We start from the raw sequence: 20,967 nt of genomic DNA, 5'->3' as shown, positions 1-20,967 counted from the left end.
GGTCACAGACCATTTCCCTGTCTTTGTCCTTTCTGGCTGATGTTTGGTCACGTTTGCATTAGCCAGTCCTCTCACCAGTAGAGGTAACATGAGGTGGTGTCTGCAACCCACAGACGTTGCTCATGTATTGCAGCTCGTCCAGGATGGCACATCAATGCACACTGTGGCAGGACAGTTTTCTGTGTCTCCCAGCACAGTGTCCAGAGCATGGAGATACCAGGGGACAGGCCAGTATGCCAGGAGACGCAGAGGGAGCTGTAGGAGGACAACAATCTTAGCAGCAGGACTACTATCTGCTCCTTTGTGCATGGAGGAATGGAAGGAGCACTGCCATAGCCCTACAGAATGACCTCCAGCAGGCCACGAATGTGCATGTTTCCACTCAAACTGTCAGAAACAGATTCCATGAGGGTGGTACCACGTCTACAAGTGGGGCCTATGCTCATAGCACAACACTGTGAAGAGAACATTTGCCAGAGAACACCAGGATAGGCAGACAGGCAGATTTGTTATTGGGCTCTGTGCTATCCACATGAGAGCAGGTCCACATTAAGCCCATGTGACAGATGTGAGAAAGTCTGGAGACGCTGTGGAGATCGTTAAGCTGCCTACAACATCTTCAAGCACGACCGGTTTGGCAGTGGGTCAGTGATGGTCTGAGGAGGCATGTCTTTGGAGGGTTGTACAGACCTCCATGTGCTAGCCAGAGCTACCTGGACTGCCATTAGGTACCGGGCTGAGATCCTTAGACTTATTGTCAGACCTTATGCTGCAGTGGGACCTGGGTTGCTTCTGATGCATGACAGTGCTCGGCCTCATGTAGCCAGAGTGTGTCAGCAGTTCCCGCATGACGAAGGCATTGATGCTATTAACTGGCCTGCCCGTTCACCAGACCTGAATCTAATTGAGCACTTCTGGGACATCCTGTCTTGTTCTATCCACCGCTGCCACATCACACTACAGACTGTCCAGGGTTTGACTGATGCCCTGATCCAGGTCTGAGAGGAGGTCCTTCAGGGGAACATCTGTGGTCTCATCAGGAGCGGGCCCAGATGTTCTACAGAGTGCATACAGACACCTGGACACATACACACACATTCTATGTAATGAAGATTTTCAACTGGAATATTTCATTCATCAAGCTCTAAGATGTGTTGTTTAAGTGTTCTCTTTATTGTTTTGAGCAGTGTATTAGTCACAGGACAGGGAGTGTAAAAGAGGATGGAAGTGCAACAAAATTACCAGTCCCAAGAAAGTTTGAAATACAGAAAAAACTTTATTGATGTCCTGTATGCCTTCTTCAGATCAAATCTACAGCAAATTAAGCTTTCTTGCATACAGATTCAAATATTGCATGAGCACTCTGAATAGCCAAAAAGCTGGGGTACACCTCACACACTCCTATGCAGGTACACACCATTATTCCATCCTGATAAGAGCATGACGAAACATAAAGGGCAAGCGATGTCATCTCTTACATTTGTCATTTAAGAAAGACAATAATACAGATGTCAGCTCAATGAACAAATATCTAACATGAACAAGTAACACACAACTAATATGATTGTAGGTCCTACATTTTATTTCACTATGCTAAATCCCACAGAGTTTTAAAGGTGTCAAATGTCACCTGTTCTTTAGTACATAAAGTAAGGCCCCAGATCATATTTTTTCTTAATGAATGGACTGGCTCCAGACATTGTGACTTGCATCTTGTTTCTTCTCCATGTGCTTCTAATAGATTACTGATTATTTGTATTTTATGTAACCTAGGTTGAAGCTGATGGGCTTCCAGCAACACAGAGCATGCCCACTGTGTTCTCCACTTAGAGTTACATAACTGCTTACTATCTGTAGCACTGATGAAAGCCTAAAACTTTTTTGTTTTCTTTTTTTTGAGGACAGCATTCTTGTAAGGCTTCTGATCATTTGATGCCAAAAATAAAACAGATTAGCCATAAATAAAAACAAAACCCACACATATCACAGTGAAACATCAGTTTTTGATTTCCAAGCTTGTTCTCAGAAACATTCTGTTGTACACACAGAGATAAAAATAAATAAAAGAAATGGTGATGCACCAGTACATTCGTATTATAGAAACCATCAAATTAAATTACACCTTCAGTGTTTGAAAAGGCCAATAAGCAAGGCACAACAACTGGCAGATTTATTTTTTTATTTTTAATTTTTTTTATGAAGGGAAGCTTTTCTTAAAAACAAAAAACAAAAGAGAAAAAGGGAATTATGAGAATTAGAGCTGAATACCAGTGTATTACTGTGAACTAAAGTCTGAACCTCCATGGGTATGATTGATATTCAGTATTTACAGCAATCAAGTTAGTTTATTCCACAGGGGCCAACAAGGCTGCATATATATATATATATATATATATATAGTACTAGTTAATTTTACATAATCATCAGGGTTTGTATAGAATCAGTATCAGGGTTTGGGATGACAGAACTCAGATTAAATTCTGAGCTCAAACTGTTGATGCATAAAGTGAATAAAAAGGACAACTGTCTCTTGGTGCTTGTTAGCTCACTTAAATGTAAAACAATTAGCTAAAAACTTACAAAACACTTTGTATTAGCTTTATTAAGTAAGTACAGCTGCTGTTAATTTGGGATAGCTGGGGTTTAGAAACCTTGTGTTATGTAATACTTCTTGTGGGATTTTTTCTTCACTTGTTCTTGAAGAGGACTCCTTGTTAGCAATCCAATGCAGCATGCAACCGAAGGAGACACAAAACAGCCATCCTGTGAGGAAGCTGAACTTGACATGTCCAAAAACTGGAGTTCCCCTTTAAATGTTCTTAGTAAAAGAAAGTTTTATATCAGTAGAAGGTTTTGGAAACTTTAAGAAACTGTGTCCTGGTCATTGGCCCAAATGTGCGCTTTAAGAATGCAGTGATTTTTTATTTGTGAGAAGTCACTGACAGATATTAACAACAATTAATAAATAAAATCTATTTAGACAGTTTTAAGTGCAGAAATGCACTCTACTACGTTTGTGCACCTAAATAGTAAAGACTTTATTCAAAATACCTCTAAGGCAGAAGCAGGCACTAGATAATTTGACTGTGGCTTAGTTTATTTTCAAGGGCTACCTAAATTTAACTGATTAGCTAGCCTCTTGATATGTACCTTAAAAACTTGATAAAAATGTAAACATTCAATGATATTGCACTCAAGCAGCATACTAACAAACTGAAGAACGTATCAGTACACAGACTTGTATACTAATAAAGTGCTTGGATGTGACAATATTGGAGACTGGAATCGTTCAAAAGGACTTCCCATCCTTGTGTCAGAATTTTAGATTCAACAGGAGGGGCACGTTTCCACAAAATGAAACCACAGTTTTGCTTGTAAGCCACAAAAGCAAAAAGCATCCAAACAATGTGTTTTGGTTTTAGTATTTACATTCCAAAGTCATCAAACAATCTTCCCATGCTCTTTAGCCTGTAAAGAAAGCAAAAACAAACACAAAAATTAATGGCTAAAACTGTAGGTTTTTTTTTCTATAATTCACATTTTATATAACTCATGCCCACCACTTTTCTATACGAATGAGCTAAGTGGGTGGTTATATATTATGCGATGATGATGAAGAGGTATTATCTGCTCTCCATCAGGCCTCAGAGGTGCTGACTATACTTGGATCAAAGCTGCAGTGCAGATATCTTGTATATCTCTCATCATCCATTTAACTCCTCATCCATTTGCACCTCAACTACTCGTCAGAGCATTCACACACCTACTACTTGCCGCAGCACTGACTCTGTCCCTAGCACTGACCTTGTCACTGCTGGTGGATAGTGTTGGGTGTGCTTCTCCTGACTCCAGGCTCAGGACAGACAGACCAGAGTCTATTAGTTCTTCTGTGAAAGAAAAACACAAGCTTATTTGCTGTATTTAAACTATCCATTATGCGCTGTTATAGAAGCTGGTGTATACCTGTGTTTGTGTTGCTAACATTGCACTTGGGCAGCTCTACAGGCTGGACAGAGCTCTCCTGTAGAGAGGCACAAGCTTTTTCAGCATGGGGGGAGGTGGGAGATGTGTGGAGGTTGCTGTGTTTTTTAGTGAGTTCAGTTTCAGATGCCTGCTGCTGGGCAGCAGGAGAAGCAGAGGGACCACCTCCTTTATCCTGAGAACTGGGATCATCCTGCTCGGCACTTTCACCAGGCTGCTGTGCTCTCTGAACTTCTTGCTTGCTCTTTTTTGGTGAGAGAGGTTTTAAAGAACCTCTGGGCTCAGAACTGACACTGTCTTGTTTTGCAGGTTCTTTCTGGATGAGTTCCTCTGAGAAACGCACTTTCTTCTCCGAACCCCGAGGGGATGAAGCTTCTGACAGAGTGAAGTCATCCTCTCTCAAACTGTCACCTGACACCAGAATCGCTGACCCACACTCTTCTTCAGGTGCACTCAGTGAATTTGGGCTGGGTGAGGACTTTGCTTTTGAATCCTGGTCACCCAGATCCTCTCTATCAGCCTCTGTGAGGGCATCAAGTTCTTCAAGGAATTCATCCAGCGTTGTGTCAGAAGTCTACAAGATGAAATCAGAATAACAACCGGGTGTTTTTATTTCTATGCCGTCTTTTTAAAGTAATAAGGTTAGACTTATCACAACAGAAGTTTGATCTCTCACCTGTGGATTTTCTTCATCGTCATTTGTTTGCCATCTGAAAACAAAATATATTCAGAAACAATGCAGAAGTGGTGAGTTGAAATTCTGATACCAGTCAAGTGCTGTAAAAGTTTGTCAAACATAGTATTCAAATAGAAAGCTGGAGGCTAGGTGCAAAAGTTGTTTCTCAGTCTGTTTTCCATATGTTTAAATGTCCCTTTTGCTGTCATTCTCCTTCATTTTTGCTCATTGTGCATCCCACCCTTCCCTAACTCCACCTTCTCCAGTTGTCCAAGATCCAGTATTAAAATAAGCCTGCTTCATCCGTTTGACTAAAGTCTAACCACCAAACTTTATTCTTATTTGTCTATCAAACTCTACCCCAAATCTTTGTATGCCAAATTGTATTATCATTGTATTTTATCTCTTCCTGCTGAAGTGATTTTAAATTAGCTTCTTAATAATAACTCACACATCAATTGAAACCATAAAGGATGATGGTGAGACCACTGGGAGCAATTCGGAGTCCTATTTCCAATTCTGATGAGAAGAAAAGATTGGCTGTGATTAAATTTATCCACTTGCAGTTGCATCAAATCTCAGCTTTGGGCCTGTGGGGTGCATGTCATGACACTTGAGTCTTAAGCTGGAGCTCCCTGAATTTCACCTACTTCCACTGACTGAGACATGGTGACAGAAAATCATCAGGCACGTTACACTTTAAAAGAAATCAATGCCGTGTAATGCCTCATTTTCATCTCTGTGGTCTCTTGGCTTTTTGACATGCTGAGCAAGGCTTGCAGGACAGAAATTTATACACGGCAGAGAAGAGGCTGGAGTAGAAAAGCTGACTGCAGTGAGATACAAATGAGGCCTCCTGGGTTATTTAATCAGCTGCCACAACTTCTAAATCAAGTCTCATGACATCCAGGGGAATTTGTACACAGAGGCACAGTGCAAGAAAACAGAATGGCCTTCCCACATCCTATTTACGTATTCCATTAGTCATAGTTATTTTTCTCCTGACAATTAATTGAGTTTGTGGCAAGTGAATGGTTGAATCAACCTAAACATAATGTAGATTATGTTTAGTTGTAACTTACCTCCTGGCCCTCCCAGTCAGACGATCTTTGCCTTTCGCTTTGCTGCTAATCACAAGCACATTTTTAGCTGCCTTGGTTTTGCCTCGCTTGTCATGACCTGAGACAGAGGAATACTGTAAATTACTTTTTTTTTAAGCTTTTCTGTATGTTACAATTATATATTAAGAGTATTCGCTATTAGATAAATCACTTATATGATACCTCTGGAGTCATTACCACCCTTCTGTTGTCCTTTTCTTGTGTTTCTCCCACCTTAAACAACAAGAAAACGGTTTAATTATCATGTTTTGATGCAAAATGTCTTCCTTCTCATGTTTTGTTAGCGTCTTACCTCTGCTCGAAGGCCCCCAGTCTCTGTCAGGGAGGGATTTGTCTAAAAACCTGAAAGCAGAGGCCACATTTACACAGAAGCAAAAAGCACTCATGGTGGGTCTTGTTAATGTTTAAAAATAATTCATCATTTCCAGCTCATCAACAGCCTATAAACAGACCTCTTTGCCATTTCAGTTAATTGCAGAACATTTATCAAAGGGGCCACTGAAACTATTTAAACTGTTAAATTAAAAAAACACACTTCTTCCTGTGTTCTTACTCTGAGACCTTGTTGAAGCTTTTCCAAATAAGGCAAAGCATTCCATCCCTCATCCTGAACTAAAAATAGTGGCTCCTCCCTTGTCTCTTTACATTTTGATGCTTCTTTAAACACAACTTTAATTCACTCTTTGTACTGCAGCTTGGTTTGTTTGAAATCTAATAGATATAAATACTTCCAGTCAGTTTGGGTTGTCATTGTCGGTTTTCATCAAGTAATTGGAGGATAGGCTAAATTATTATGAACAGGGAGTTAAATATGTAGCTAATTTCAAAATGAGAGATGAGCTGTGACCATATTAAGTCACAGTTTATACACTAATGGCCAATTTTGTCCTTGTGCAACATCTTGGAGCATTATTCTTGTGATCAAGTGGTAAAACATGCAACTAGATAGTTAATCTGATGGATTTTTCCACAGAATAAACCAACCAAAAAGATGCATGATGTTTTTCAAGGTAAGTTTTCCTCTTTTCATATGCACTAAATTTTGAAAAGAAAAAATTAAAACTGTAAACTTAACTGTCTATTGCAAAGATAAGAGCTAGGCAAGATGATCAAACGAAGAAGAGGTTGTGTCTTAGCTCTCTAAGAAAAATTTATTTACAGTCAAGTTCCTATTGAAAGTCTGTAAGAGAAAAATACTTGTCAGTGTTACCTCCATAAACATTTGAACAACTTCCTCAGTAAATGTTTGTGCTTAATCTGGAGGAATTCCCTCAAAGCATCCCTGAGATATTGTACCCGCAAGAATGAGGCATAATGACACACTGATGACCATTGATTACCAAAATCTAATAAGTATATCCTTGAGCTCAAGTTTATATTTGCACCATTTTTTGAAGAACTTTTTGCAACAGATTTAAGAGGTATGTTGCTTATATTGCTGGTACAGAAATACACAAAATCTGCTATTAGCAATTAGCACATCTCATACAAAAGGAAAATAAAACAAATATTTTAAGGGCACTAAAGTCGTCAGAAATGGATCACTGTCATATTCTGCAGGTTGGACTAAAAAAAAAATGGTTGCTGCTTCCATGAAAGCTAGCAGAAAGTTGGAATCTCCACCAATTCAAAAATCTCACTGAGGAAAAAACATTCATTCATTATCTGTACAGCTTTGTCCATTACGGGTCGCAGGGAGGCTGGAGCCTAACCCAGCATTTAGCAGGTGAGAGGCAGGGTACACCCTGGACCGGTCACCAGTCCATCACAGGGCCAATACAGAAAGAGACAATAATTCACGCTCACACTCATAGGGAGAATTTAGAGTGACCAATTAACCTAACATGCATGTCTTTGGACAGTGGGAGGAACCCAGAGAACCTGGAGAGAACCCACAAATACATGGAGAGAACATGTAAACTCCACACAGAAAGGCCACCGCCTTCCAGGTTCAAACCTCCCCCCAGCCAAGGCTCGAATCAGCGACCTTCTTGCTGTGAGGCCACGTTGCTAGCAGTTCAGTCAATTTGCAGCTTACCACAAATACCAGTCAACAGTCACAGTGCAATGTGTAGACAAGAACCAGGACCCAGTACATGTGAGGTCGTTGGAAGACACGACAAATAAATACATTAAATAATCAACAATAAAGCAATAAATACTGATACAGGCTGAGACCTGTTAGCTCAGCTAGCATAAAGCAATGACAGAATAAATGTCTTTTAAAATGACTGCTGTCAGAGTTTAGAAGTGTAACACCTGAAGGAATAAAAGGTTTTAAATATCTATTGGTTGCTCTTTGAGTAGCCACAATATATATATTCATTATTCTTTTGTTTAAAAACAGAAATTTGTTAGCTCCAGCAAATAACTTCATGTACATCCTAAAATTTCACGTATCTAACATTCCTATTTTGTATGGATTAAGCTTGCAAGACATGATGCTAATTAGTGAAACATTAGAGATACTAGCATGCATTTTCTTACTTGTGGACAGAGTCAGCCTTACATTTCTATTTCCAGCCCAAAACTAAGTTATCTCATAGTATAAATACAAAGGAAGAGCTCATTTATAATATGCAAGAATATAATAAGTGATAGAAGTCTTGCTTTTTTTGCCGAATTTGACAAACATGATGTAAAAGTTAAAGTCAAACAGTGCAGAGAAAATCTGCATATTGAGATGAGATTAAAAACTGTATATTCAGCCAACATTTACCAATTAAATGTACCTTCCTGGGTGAAATATTACAAAGAGGGGGCAAAGAAATACATACGCTTGAAAACAGCAGGGAGAATTCTGAAACATTTGCAAATCAAGGAAAGGCTGAGTGCGAAGAAGACTTACATGTTCTCTGTTTTATCCATGTCCCAAGCCCGTCTCCACTGGCCTTTAGCATTTTTATGGCGCGCCACCCTTTCCCTGTCAATCTGCTCACGCTCTTTCTTCCACCTCAGATACTCTTCCTGCTCCTCCCTTGATGTGGGGATGTTGAGGTCTGTAATGGCCTGTGGGTTCTCAGGCTCCTATGTGGATGCAAAACACTTCAATGTATTTAAACACATTAAAAAAGCAGCACTTGTAATGTGGCTAAAATGGCCCCTGTGTTATCTGTGAAGAATAAGTGCAGGGGACAAGCTTATAAAAAGCATGGGTGAACATGAGTACAGATTATCTAAATAAACAACTACTTAAACAGCAACAAGGCAAGATGCTCATCAGTAGGATTCAAAACGTGAATAAAAATATTTCTATGGCTTTTCATAATCTCTTAAAACTCAATGTCTTACAGTGCTAATGATAAAGGGAGATCAGATACAGGCTCTTTAACACATCAAAAGGGAGAAAACGGACTGTGTTATGAAGCCTCAGAGCAAACCAGGACAACAAACAGCACTGTGCATGACAAAAATCACGTAAAAGACCAGCATCCTCCAAGAGAGTGTAGAGAAGAGAAGTAACAGGCAAAAAAAAAAGAAATGTAAATGTTGTTCTGTGCATTACTTGAACTGCAGCAATGAAAACTGTGAAACAAAGAAACAAATCAAAGAGATGGTGAGAATGTGTGATGTTTTTCCACTCCATTTGGACCAATCACAGTTAAGTAAACATGTTGCCTTCCTGCATACACTTGCTGAAGAGCAGAGCATCTGTGCTCAGGCCTCTGTTTTCATCTCCTTTCCACCTCCCTGTTCTGTGGTCCTGAGAGGACATCCGGGGCCACACGGGAGGTTTTCCTTGCATGTTCCAACAGGCCGACTCCGGTTGCCACCTCAGCCACTAATTAAAACTTCTTAATTTCTTGGCTATGTGTGGCTTCATTGGGAAGTTGCTATGAGCTGAGACAGGTGGTCGGGCCAATTCTGAAATCATCTTTTTCAGTACTGTTAAACTTCAAGAAGCTACAATGGTTCATTTGTATATTTGTAGACTAAATATTTTAACAAAACCAGAGCTCTTCTCACTTGCATCTCTTACATATGACCTAGAAAAAAGAAAGAAAAAAAAAACATATGCTTCCCCAGACTACAGAGTAGCAAAGTACAGATAGTCTGGGGAAGCATGAACAACATCACTTGTCATGGTGTGTATTTGCTGTGCCTTTGAAGCCAATCCTCCCTGCCTCACCAGTCAGCCTGTTTATCTCACAGCTGATCTGAGACAGCTGTGAGCTACTCCACCAATGGTTACGTGCGAGCCAGAGGAAAGCAGAACGGAATAAGCTTGAAAAATGCATGGCAACGGCTGTGATAAAGAAAGTGAGCAAATACTTTTGAATTTCTGTGTGCTTACATAGTGGCACTGTCATTTTCTCAAACCTGAGACACGGATGTTTCAGAGATGAAGTAACAACATGTACATTTGAATTCTGATGCTTCTTACTGAATCTGTTTTGACAGCCAAGTCATTATAATACCTGGTATTGTGCTGATGCCTTCTGTTTCTCCTCTGTGTTCTTCTGCCCTTTTTTAGTCTCTTCCTGTCAGAGAAGAGAAATGAAAATATAAAGACACAAACATCACAACAACAGGAATGGTATGGCAACTTGTTGGCAGCCAATTAAACACATTTGTAAAGAGTTACATCACTGCTTCTATAAACAGTAAAAGAAAATCAAAGGAAGGTACTGACTCATCTTTTAGAAGAGACTGAGAGGCCTACACTGCCTCCAAGTGGTTTAAAAGTGTAACAACATGACTGAATTCTTGTGCCTGAGTTTTTTTGACTGTTCTGCAAGGGGTCATCAGAGCAGACTACATTTTGCAGGAAATTAAAACTTCACAAATCTCGTTGCAGGAAGAAAATTAGCACATTTCTAACTATAGACAGTGCGAGCAATGGAGAAATCATTATTCCACTGACACAACACTGGGAATGAATAATCAATAAATGCTGGACAGATGGTCTATATCCACTGACAAACCCACAAACAGAAGCCGACGGTCACACAAACTAAACCTTTGCCTACTTTCTTCCTCTTCTCTCTCCTCATACGCTTTCCTCCTCTCCCTCCCTCTAACTCTTTCCTGGAACCTTGCCAGGCACATTTCTTTTGCAACATAATGACCCTTTTCAGAGTGAGAAGGCAGTTGAATGTTAATTAGATCAAATCAGGCTTTTCAGAGTGCTGGGAATGAAGAAACAATCATGCCAGGCCACTTAAAATTTCAAAGAAAAGAAATGGAGGCTGGAAACAGACAGGAAGGTTGTCAGGAGTTCCTCTCCCATTTCTTCTCCCCCTCTGCTCATGAGTGTGAACAGTGTTGTCATGTGGTACTTCCAGGAATTACAATCTTCCTGGGACACTGCCATATAACTACACCCCTCTCATAGAGAGCCATCAGTTATTTCCAGGGTGTTATTTTCACACATAAACACACACATTAGAAAAGTATTTCAAAGGTAGGGCAAAGACATCGCTGTTTGAAGTTTATCATGGATATTTTTCTACACAAATATTTTACAACTCTTGTCAGATAGATACTCAATATGTTCTCCTATACTACAGTTTTCTGTATTCCCCAACTGCTCACACGTTAAAATATACTGGTTATGTAAACAGCGACCATGTGGAAACAAGCTTTCGGGAACTGTCAGATGACTGATGCGCTGGAGCGCTTGGCTACTGTTCAAGTGCTGATTCAGTCCACATGATAAATAAAGGGGGGACAGACCTAGTGGGCCAGAAATAAAGGCGACAGAAAAGTGTTCACCCTGTAGATTTAGTGCATATATAACTCAGTCTATCAGCCAGTCAGAGGAACACATACATATTTAGACTGAGCCTCAGCTACTGTTGGCTCTACTTTTGTGTCCAGATACCCCTGCAAATCCAACCGTGTCTGTGTTTACAGTGGTAAGGATCAGCTGTCTACGCAACAGCTTACTGATGGAGTTTGTGTGTGTGTGTCTCTTCAGGCTGAGGCAGAACAGCTGTTCCAGAGTTTCTGCATACTCAAGGGGGCTGAGATCAATGGAAGAGTGGCATTTCACAGCTCAGCCAGGGTTACTGCATGTGTACATATTCATGTCATTGCTATGCATTCTATCTATCTATCTATCTATCTATCTATCTATCTATCTATCTATCTATCTATCTGTCTGTCTGTCTGTCTGTCTGTCTGTCTGTCTGTCTATCTGTCTATTTGTCTGTCTGTTTGTCTGTCTGTCTGTCTGTCTGTGTGTCTATCTATCTATCTATCTATCTATCTATCTATCTATCTATCTATCTATCTATCTGTCTGTCTGTCTGTCTGTCTGTCTGTCTGTCTATCTGTCTATTTGTCTGTCTGTTTGTCTGTCTGTCTGTCTGTCTGTGTGTCTATCTATCTATCTATCTATCTATCTATCTATCTATCTATCTATCTGTCTGTCTGTCTGTCTGTCTGTCTGTCTGTCTATCTGTCTATTTGTCTGTCTGTTTGTCTGTCTGTCTGTCTGTCTGTGTGTCTATCTATCTATCTATCTATCTATCTATCTATCTATCTATCTATCTATCTATCTATCTATCTGTCTGTCTGTCTGTCTGTCTGTCTGTCTGTCTGTCTGTCTGTCTGTTTGTCTGTCTGTCTGTCTGTCTGTTTGTCTGTCTGTTTGTCTGTCTGTTTGTCTGTCTGTCTGTCTGTGTGTCTATCTATCTATCTATCTATCTATCTATCTATCTATCTATCTATCTATCTATCTATCTATCTATCTATCTATCTATCTATCTGTCTGTCTGTCTGTCTGTCTGTCTGTCTGTCTGTCTGTGTGTCTGTCTGTGTGTCTATCTATCTATCTATCTATCTATCTATCTATCTATCTATCTATCTGTCTGTCTGTCTGTCTGTCTGTCTGTCTGTCTGTGTGTCTATCTATCTATCTATCTATCTATCTATCTATCTATCTATCTATCTATCTATCTATCTATCTGTCTGTCTGTCTGTCTGTCTGTGTGTCTATCTATCTATCTATCTATCTATCTATAGACCACCATGCTAAAACAACTTAGCTTCACAGGTTGTCACAGCGTGATCAACTATGACGTGCTATAAAGACAAAAATCCATCTAACTTGAGGGAGATCGGACTACAAATCTTGAAAGCTGATTCTACAGAGCATGTAGTCAACCAACAGCTCCATTAGCAGCCCCCTTTTACTCATCCCACAGCAGTAAGTCACAGCCTCAGTCCACCTCCTGTCCACACTCCATTGTGCTTCACCACTGAACGGGAAGGCCCAGCCGACATGTCTGACATCTATGTAAAACACAAGGGTGCAGCACAAGAGAATAAACAAAGATGGGATGTGGGAGCGGAGGCAGACAGCAGGGAGGATGCATTTATGATCAGTGGAGTGTTCAGTGTGTCCGAATCAGACCTGTGCTGCTGCTGCGTCTCTCTTGGTCATGTGAACTGGTTGCTTCCCCCTCCCAGCTGACTCCACATGCCTCGCCTGTCCGTCATCCGTGGGGTTCTTGATGTCTGCAGGGCCTGGTCTCTTCTCTGGCATCTCACTCACCACCCTCTTACCCTGGACAGTCACTTACTCATGTAAAAGTATCACAACTGTTGTAATGTGCGCTGTAATAATATATTGCCTGTGCTTACAATGTCCAACATATTAAACATTAATTTGTTGATTTTAAAATACAAAAAAGTTAAAATATGCAAAATAATAAAATAAATATTCCTGCTGGCCTCCACACATTTACACAAGCGCTTGCTTTGTTTTTGGGCAATTTTCTTTGCAGCTGAGGATTGCAGCAAAATTTAATTTACCCACTACTGTTCCCGAGAATGAACTGTAATAATTCTGCTGATTCCCCTTGGACTACATCCCATTGACAGGTAAAAGACAAATAAGTAATTAATTGCAATGATTTGCATGAGAATGAATCATTAGTTAAAATTTTATGCTCTTGATTTCATGATTTATATTATGTTAGTTAGTTATTAGTTACATTTGGTTTCATGTAGCTTGTCCAGTGTTTAGGATGCAGTAACATCCAGTGTCCAAATTTGTGACTGCAGCTGACTGAATAACATTGCCTCTTTAATTTCCAGCAATGTATGGTAGGAAAATTGACACACAATAACTGTGAAAGGCCACTTTTTACAAGCAGTGCTTGGTTTGCCCCCTCTAGGCTACTTTAGTTGCAAGGCAATACAATGTAAATCAATAGAAGCAGGAATTATTTCATTTGTAGAAATAACCAATAAAAACAAACCTTTTTTAACAATGATTAAACACTGATGAAATTATACATTTTTTATCTAAATAAATGTTATATACTGGAATTCTAGTAATTTGCTTAATGAGGCAAAGAAATGCTGTGCAAGCTGATCTACTGTTTTTGACACTGAATTATTCAATACTTAAACAAAGACTCATCAGTGTATTGTGTAAACATAATGTGAGATGGCTTGAAATTTACCTATCTAAGAGATCTTACTATGTGCAGACAGAAGGTATTACTTAAAACTACCTTAGCTATTAATAATAATAATAATAATAATAATAATAAAAACTACATTAGTGTAGCCAAAGGTGTTCCACAAGGCTTGGTTCTGGGACCACTGGCATTAACTTTCAAATCTGACAGAAATTAATTAGATGAAAATAAACATTTATGCTGATGATACAGCTTTCTATCGGCTACAAAAAGTATTTTAATATTGTCCAGACTGCGTTTTGTGAGTTTAAAGAACTCACACAAAGCAACTAAAACATTTAGGACAATAAAATAAAAAACAATAAAATCTAAACCCACAATAATTCAGTCTAATAAAAAAAAAAAAAACTGTAATAAGGCAGATAATGTTGAATAAAATGTGTCATGTTTAGCATCATTTTCAGGTGCTCCAGCTTTGTTTTAGTGGTTAAATACTTATTTTTTATTTATCTATTGATTTTTTTATGTACATACAGCAAAACTGCAAAAAATCTTGTCATATTTGTCCTTGTTACTTAAAAAGGAAATCATTAGAGTGGTGAATTTACCTTTTTGCCAGCCATGGTGACCGTTAGCTGTTTCCTGTGGCCTCGCCCAGCACCTTGAACTGGGCCTTCTCCCCCTCTATCAGGTCCAGCCTCCTGCTGTCCTTTCGCAGCTGATGAGCCACTGCTGAACTGTTTTGTCACCACCACACGACTATCCTGTTCCCAAACAAAAAGAAAAACAGGTTGTGAAATAATTATATTGTCTGCAGCTTTTGTTTCCCCCCAAAAATGCGCAGTACTCCACAGCACCAGTTGTCATATCTGTGATCATTTTGACACTCACATTGGTGGACTTGTTGATCGTGATGGTAAGATCATCAGCTTTGCCCTTTCGGCTCTGCAGTGCCATTCCTTCCTCTTCTGCCCTTTTCCTGTCCTCCTCCACCTCCTACATGCAAACATAAAATTTATCAGAAAGGATGCAAGAGCATGGATGTGAAAGAACATCCATTTCTCTGCCTGCAGACACTTGTCCTCACCTTGTACCTCTTCATGAGTGCTTCATTTTTCCTGCGGAGAGCCTCAATCTTCTTGTCCAGCTCCAGATCCCTCTCATGATCCCTCTTGGGCATCATGTCACTGGCAACCTTAAAAAATACATTTATATTTCATCCAGTCTAATGTAGGGACTTGACCTTATTGATTCAGCTGATTTATACTTGAAGTTTAGGTCTGCACATGAAAATGTGCAGTTACAATGAGTTCTTTATATTCATTTAAGACAAATGCACAATCCTCTCAACTATTTGTATACAGTATGTTGTTTCAAAGAAGGATATTTTAATATTTTTCATTAATGCTTTAAGCAGTTGTATCAAAGAAAGAACAAATAAGTTTCCAACAACAATCAGTTACAAAAAGAAACAAAGACAGAAAGATGAAATACTAATTATTAGTAGATATCAATGTCCCACCACTAAGTGTGCTTCAACAACACACCACTAACACATCCTCACAGCCACCACAGATGGAGCATTCATTACAAAGCTCAGTTACACATATGCAGAGCATCCTAAACATCCCAGTGCAGTCACACCACATGAGGCCCTGGGCTAAAAACCTCCATGTGCACTCACAGAGTAATAGCTAGTGGCGAGCTAATGTTTTCTTACAAGAGAGCCCTGCTTTAACACATTACTGCAAACACCAGAGTTGCAACTGAGTCATGAAAGACTGAGACATAAGGGAATAATCAAGTTACTTCAACATAGTGATCTCGTTTCCCCTCAGCTTGCCACTCCACATCTGATCTCTTCAGAGTGGGGAAAGATTCACTTCTGTTCTGTAAAACAACTTTAAAGGGCGAATTTCTCTCAGGACGAGGGAAGAAGGAAGTGCTCTCTGCAGCAAAAAGCCTGTTAGAGCATGTCACCTTCAAGCCTTCCAACAAGCTTGGCACACCTTTCTTTTGGAAGTTTCTCTTGTTTTACTTTTGCAGAAATGTTCAGCTTCACCAAAACTGATGAGAAGCATCATTGTTGACATAACGATTCTGTTCATCTTCATGCTGAATTGTAAACATGAGATCCTGAGAACTCAAGATTTTTACTCAGGATGTATGCATCCATCTTCACATCCAATTCCAAAGAAAAACATCCCATCCAATGATACTGCCATTACCATGTTTCACCGTAGGGGTCTTATAAACAAGGTAATGCTCAGTACCTGCATCCATACACACTTACGCTTTAGAAAATAGTTAAAGCTTTGTTTAATCAGAGTAGAGGAATTTGCTTCCCGTGTTCTGAGAGTCTTTTGAGTGCCTTTTTTCTAACCCCTAGCAGCCTGTCATGTGCCTTTAGTGATGAATGGCGTCTGTCTGGTAACTTGGTGGAGAGTTTTTTGTATCCTCCCTTAGGTTTGTGAACTGTGATTCAAGATCAGTGGATAATATTCCCAACCTTCTTGTTTTGTTTTTACACTGACACACACCATCAACTGTGAGAGTGAATATAGACAAGTATGTACCTTCTTAAAAATGTATAATGAGCTTCATTATGCTCTGGGGAACCATAGTCCAACTGCAATAACTTGCATTTGCTTTCTAATTATAGAGAGCTGTGGGAAATAAAGGGGATTTGTTATGAGTTTGTAGCAGTTAAAATTTGTTTTTTTTATTGAAAGAATGTCTCTTTTTCTTCACATATCCAGAAATATCAAATAGAAAAAAAAGGAACTCTCAACTTGAACAGTTAAAACACGTGTTCAGCACTTTTAATCAGCATCATCTGTCGTTATTCGCAGTTCCCAAGAAGTGACAATAACACCACCAAATAAGAAGTTGCCAGTTCCTTTTGTCTCAGCAGTGAAAAACCTTAATTCAAGTGGAAGCATCCCATTCTAACTGTGTATCTTTAACTTTGACAGGTCTAGACAGAGACAGGAAGCAGATATGCCAAAGTGAATCAGTCATCCTCTGCTGTTGCCCCAGTGACGACACAGGAGTCAAGGTTGCTTCTGTGATGTTTCTAGAACAGAATGATGACTCACTGCTAACGAGTGCGCAAAGACCATCTCTGTGTTTTTCATTCCCGCTGCTGTTACACCTGCAAAGAATGACTGTCGCTGAGAATTTTGAGCTAAGTTATCTAACTGATATTTGACTCTCAAGAGAAACTAACAACTACATCCTCTGAATGTAGCTGTGTTACAAATCTGTGGATGTAAAAAGTTTGGACTCACTCAGAGAGGAGGCAGGCTGGAAAGTGGTTAGCTCACAGCTTCTAGTTGTCAGGGTATCCAAACACAACAGACCATGAGGACATACCACCAAGAATAGGCACAACAGAGAGACACGCTGCCGTGTCTGAATCTCTGCAAGCCCAATGGCGAAGGTTGATGTGAACGCCTGCCTTCACAAACCAAAGCGGGGAGACTCTGTGTGAGGATAGCGAATCTGCGGGTTCTGATGGCCAGTTCTGTAATGGTGCAGCAGCACAGCTAACATGCACACACAATCACTGAGGGTCTGCCAGCGGACGGACGGCGCCCATGCCCAGGCAGACGAGCAAAAAAGGGGAGGAAAGGGCCTGCAGGGAGAAAGCTGCCAAGGCTTTTCTCCTTACCCAGCGCTACTGCCTCTAAAAGGAACCACAGCAGGGGAGAGAAAGAGCCAACAGAGAAAGACTGCATGTAGCCTCAGCTAAATCTGCGACAGAGCCGAGGTGGGAAGAGGGGGAACCTAACACCAGAGAGAGGAGAGAGAGGAAGGAAAGAGGAGACACTCACAGGTCTTTCCATGTCAGCGGTGAGAGCTGGGCTGGGTCCAGGCACACAGCAGCCAAGGCAGCAGAGAGGGCTGCCTGGAGTCGGCGATCATGCCTCGATTACAATGAGCCAAGTTGGGCAGGCAGCCAAGACGTCTAACAAATGCACAGAGCTCCCCTGTTAACGGATTTCACAGCGCCCACCCGCTTGTCCTCCCTCTCTCTCTCTCTCTGACTCTCCAAACCTCCCACCCTCCCGATTGTGCTCTGTCACTCCCACTCTCCCCCTATAAAACACTTGCTCTTTCCCCTCCACACCTATCTCAAAACATGCTGGTTAAATCCTATCACTCCCCCCACACTCATGCACTGCTCTGCTACTTGTATACTTATTGATTTCTCTTTGTTTATATGCTTAAAAATTTGGAGTGTCATTTGAAGTGTTTTTAATCACATAACCTGTAGTTTAAAAAAAAAAGACCAAAGCAGTTGTGTTTCAGATTTTTTTGTTTGTTTGCTGTGTTTGTGAATTGTTTTTGTTTAGTGTTTTATTTTCTGTTAGTTAGTTATAATCAGGACCGACATGTTTTTCACTTACAGTAGTGATCAATAAGAAAATTAATAAGCAATATATTTACATTTTAAAGTCGCCATGCTCAGTGTATGTGCATTTTTTTAAAGCTTATTGATTCATTCCCACAGAGACTCATTTGTATCTCAATGTGTCACTATGCAAATCCAGACCTCACAAATTAGATGCATGCGCCTCTCGTTCCCACTGTGTTTCAACAGCTGTGTCTCCTACGAGCTCCAGACTACATGTTTAGAGTACTAAAGACGCTTCCTACAGACAGCAGGAGGGGGTCGGGGGACACAGGATTTCCCACAAATCTTCATATGTGGCACACTGCCTCTTGCCAAGTCTAAAGGACAGGCAGCAAACAGGCACCCTGGCAGACAAATGCCACAGGCATCCACAAGATGAGCAGCAGCAGCTCTGGAGTTAGTCGTTTAACAGAGAATTCTCTGCAGTTTTCCACTGCATCATTGTTAAGAGGCTACCAGTCTGCATGGGAGCATTTTTTAGCATACCTGGGTCCACATATCGTACACACTACACATGGATATTCTGCTAATGAGCAAAAGCTCTTTACAGAAAAGTTCAACTTAAAGTATTTAAGTTATTTTAAGGATTAATGTGAGGAGCATTTTAAAGATATAGACTATAGACTCATGACATTAAGACCTGACATTTATTCTAAGGCATGGTGAGGTAGGCATTAGACTTGTGATTAAGTTCATGAATTCTATTTGCAGTGAAAGAGTCTATTAGTAAACTGTTATTGGGAATAATAACAGCGTGAATGAAAGAGAACATTTACATGCATGTTATAACTGAAGTGTTATTTAACTGTGTGGGAACCTTGTACTTGAAAAGTTCAAATCCAGAGATCCTTACAAAGCCTTGCTAAAACAGTGGTTACCAAATTGGGGGCAGGCCCCCTAGAAGGGGGGTTGCACATGGACAAATTTGTGTAAATACTAATGGAAAAACAATGAGGAATCAACAACAGAGAATTATATTACAAAAAAACAAAAAACAACAACAAAAAAAAACAGTTTGTTTCTCTCAAAATATTAGCATATGAAAGTATGAAGCCAAAAAAGTTACAACACCACTTTAGGACTTATCCTGAACAAAAGAAAAGACTGTTGATTTTTTTTTTTTTAATAAACTACTCAGCTGTCCTATAGCAAGTCATTTTACTAAAGCAGCATCCTCTCATTCAAAGCTCAATTCACCTGAAGTAGATTGCAGTTTCCTGGTTGAAAACGCCTCACACTGAAGCAGATGAATCGATCATTTATTCTGCTACTGACAAGCTTTAAACTATAGTTAATGGAGTAGCAGGTAATATACTAAAGGCCAGTTTTGTGGCACATTTCTTTGTAAGCGTCAGAGTGCTTGAAGTTGATAAATCTCTGTTTATCACGGAGAGATTTTGCATAATTTCAAATCAGCTTGAGGTAATTTTCTTTATACTTGTTTTTGTCTCATTTCTTGTCTCAGTCGGGCTATTTCAATTTTTTTAAGTCACTCAGACCCTTTTTTTATAATTGTTTTGTAGGTCATATTATTTAGGCTATTTTGTCCACCCTCAGTGTCTCATATTATTTATTTGTGCATCTCTTTGTGGTCGATTCACTTTATTTAGCTTATTGTTGCCACAAAATCTAGTTGTCTGGCATAACACATTGTGTGTTTCAAATTAGTCCGCATCTCTCCTTTATTTATCTTCGTTCATACTCCATTCCTATCTCATCCTGGTGGTTTTCTTCTTGCATTATGTTCGTTAAGACGGTTTTCCAGCAAAATTCTCAAACATGTCGCACACTAAAAATATGAATAAAAAATGTCATGTCCGTTGGTAAAAAGGTAGTCGTAACAGTGCGTCGGTTTGGGAGTGTTTTTTTTTTTTCTTCTTTTTCTTAAATAAATAAATAAATTATAAAACATTTGTAATCGACATAGACAAAGTAAGCATTATTGGTCAATGGTCAATTTTGCTCACCTCAACAGTTTTTAAGCCTCGACTCACCATCAAGCCAACAAATGCGCCACAGTCTAATGGCAATGTGAAATAATGTCCACCAGGTGGCGCCAGATTACAGCCAACTGATTGCGTCATTTAATGTAAACAAAGGTAATATCTCATCATTTTATACTCCCATTTTAATGAGTGTAATTATATTTTATATGTACTAGGTTTATATGTATTCATTATATTGTCTTAAAATGTATTTGGTTAAATTCCTGCTTGATTATTAGTAAAAAAAAAAATCCTATTAAAAATAGTATCTGTGCTGTTTTTATGGAAAATGTTTGCAATTTCATACTTTGTTGTATTTAATAAAATATTTAGCAATTATTTCTCAAATTATTTTCCTGTGAAGAAAAATTAACAGGTGGCACACTTGTGAAGATGAGCAATGGTTAAA

The 20,967-nt window shown here is 39.6% G+C and overlaps 1 protein-coding gene across 3 annotated transcripts; it reads right to left on the bottom strand.

Moving 5' to 3' along the window:
* Nucleotides 1–2,475: 2,475 nt before the first annotated feature.
* LOC121631298 (coiled-coil domain-containing protein 9B) lies at nt 2,476–20,596 on the bottom strand. Of its 3 annotated transcripts, none has more exons than XM_041972121.1 (14): nt 20,541–20,596; nt 15,241–15,348; nt 15,045–15,149; nt 14,762–14,917; nt 13,139–13,291; nt 10,197–10,259; nt 8,627–8,805; nt 6,071–6,120; nt 5,941–5,991; nt 5,740–5,836; nt 4,658–4,691; nt 3,964–4,555; nt 3,805–3,887; nt 2,476–3,468 (listed from the first exon to the last, which is right to left on the bottom strand). In XM_041972121.1, exons 1-14 carry the CDS (start codon nt 20,568–20,570, stop codon nt 3,442–3,444), a joined length of 1,728 nt encoding a protein of 575 aa, XP_041828055.1. In that variant the 5' UTR covers nt 20,571–20,596; the 3' UTR covers nt 2,476–3,441. The 3 variants fall into 3 exon arrangements, with proteins under 3 accessions (XP_041828055.1, XP_041828056.1, XP_041828057.1); XM_041972122.1 differs by lacking the exon at nt 20,541–20,596 and adding an exon at nt 17,990–18,178; XM_041972123.1 differs by lacking the exon at nt 20,541–20,596 and adding an exon at nt 17,444–17,794.
* Between the last annotated feature and the right edge of the window lie 371 nt (nt 20,597–20,967).

This window comes from Melanotaenia boesemani, chromosome 20 (genome assembly GCF_017639745.1).
Source record: "Melanotaenia boesemani isolate fMelBoe1 chromosome 20, fMelBoe1.pri, whole genome shotgun sequence".
In the NCBI taxonomy this organism is placed as follows: domain Eukaryota; kingdom Metazoa; phylum Chordata; class Actinopteri; order Atheriniformes; family Melanotaeniidae; genus Melanotaenia; species Melanotaenia boesemani.
Note: the sequence above shows the minus strand (reverse complement) of the source record. Positions and strands in the feature narration are given on the sequence as shown.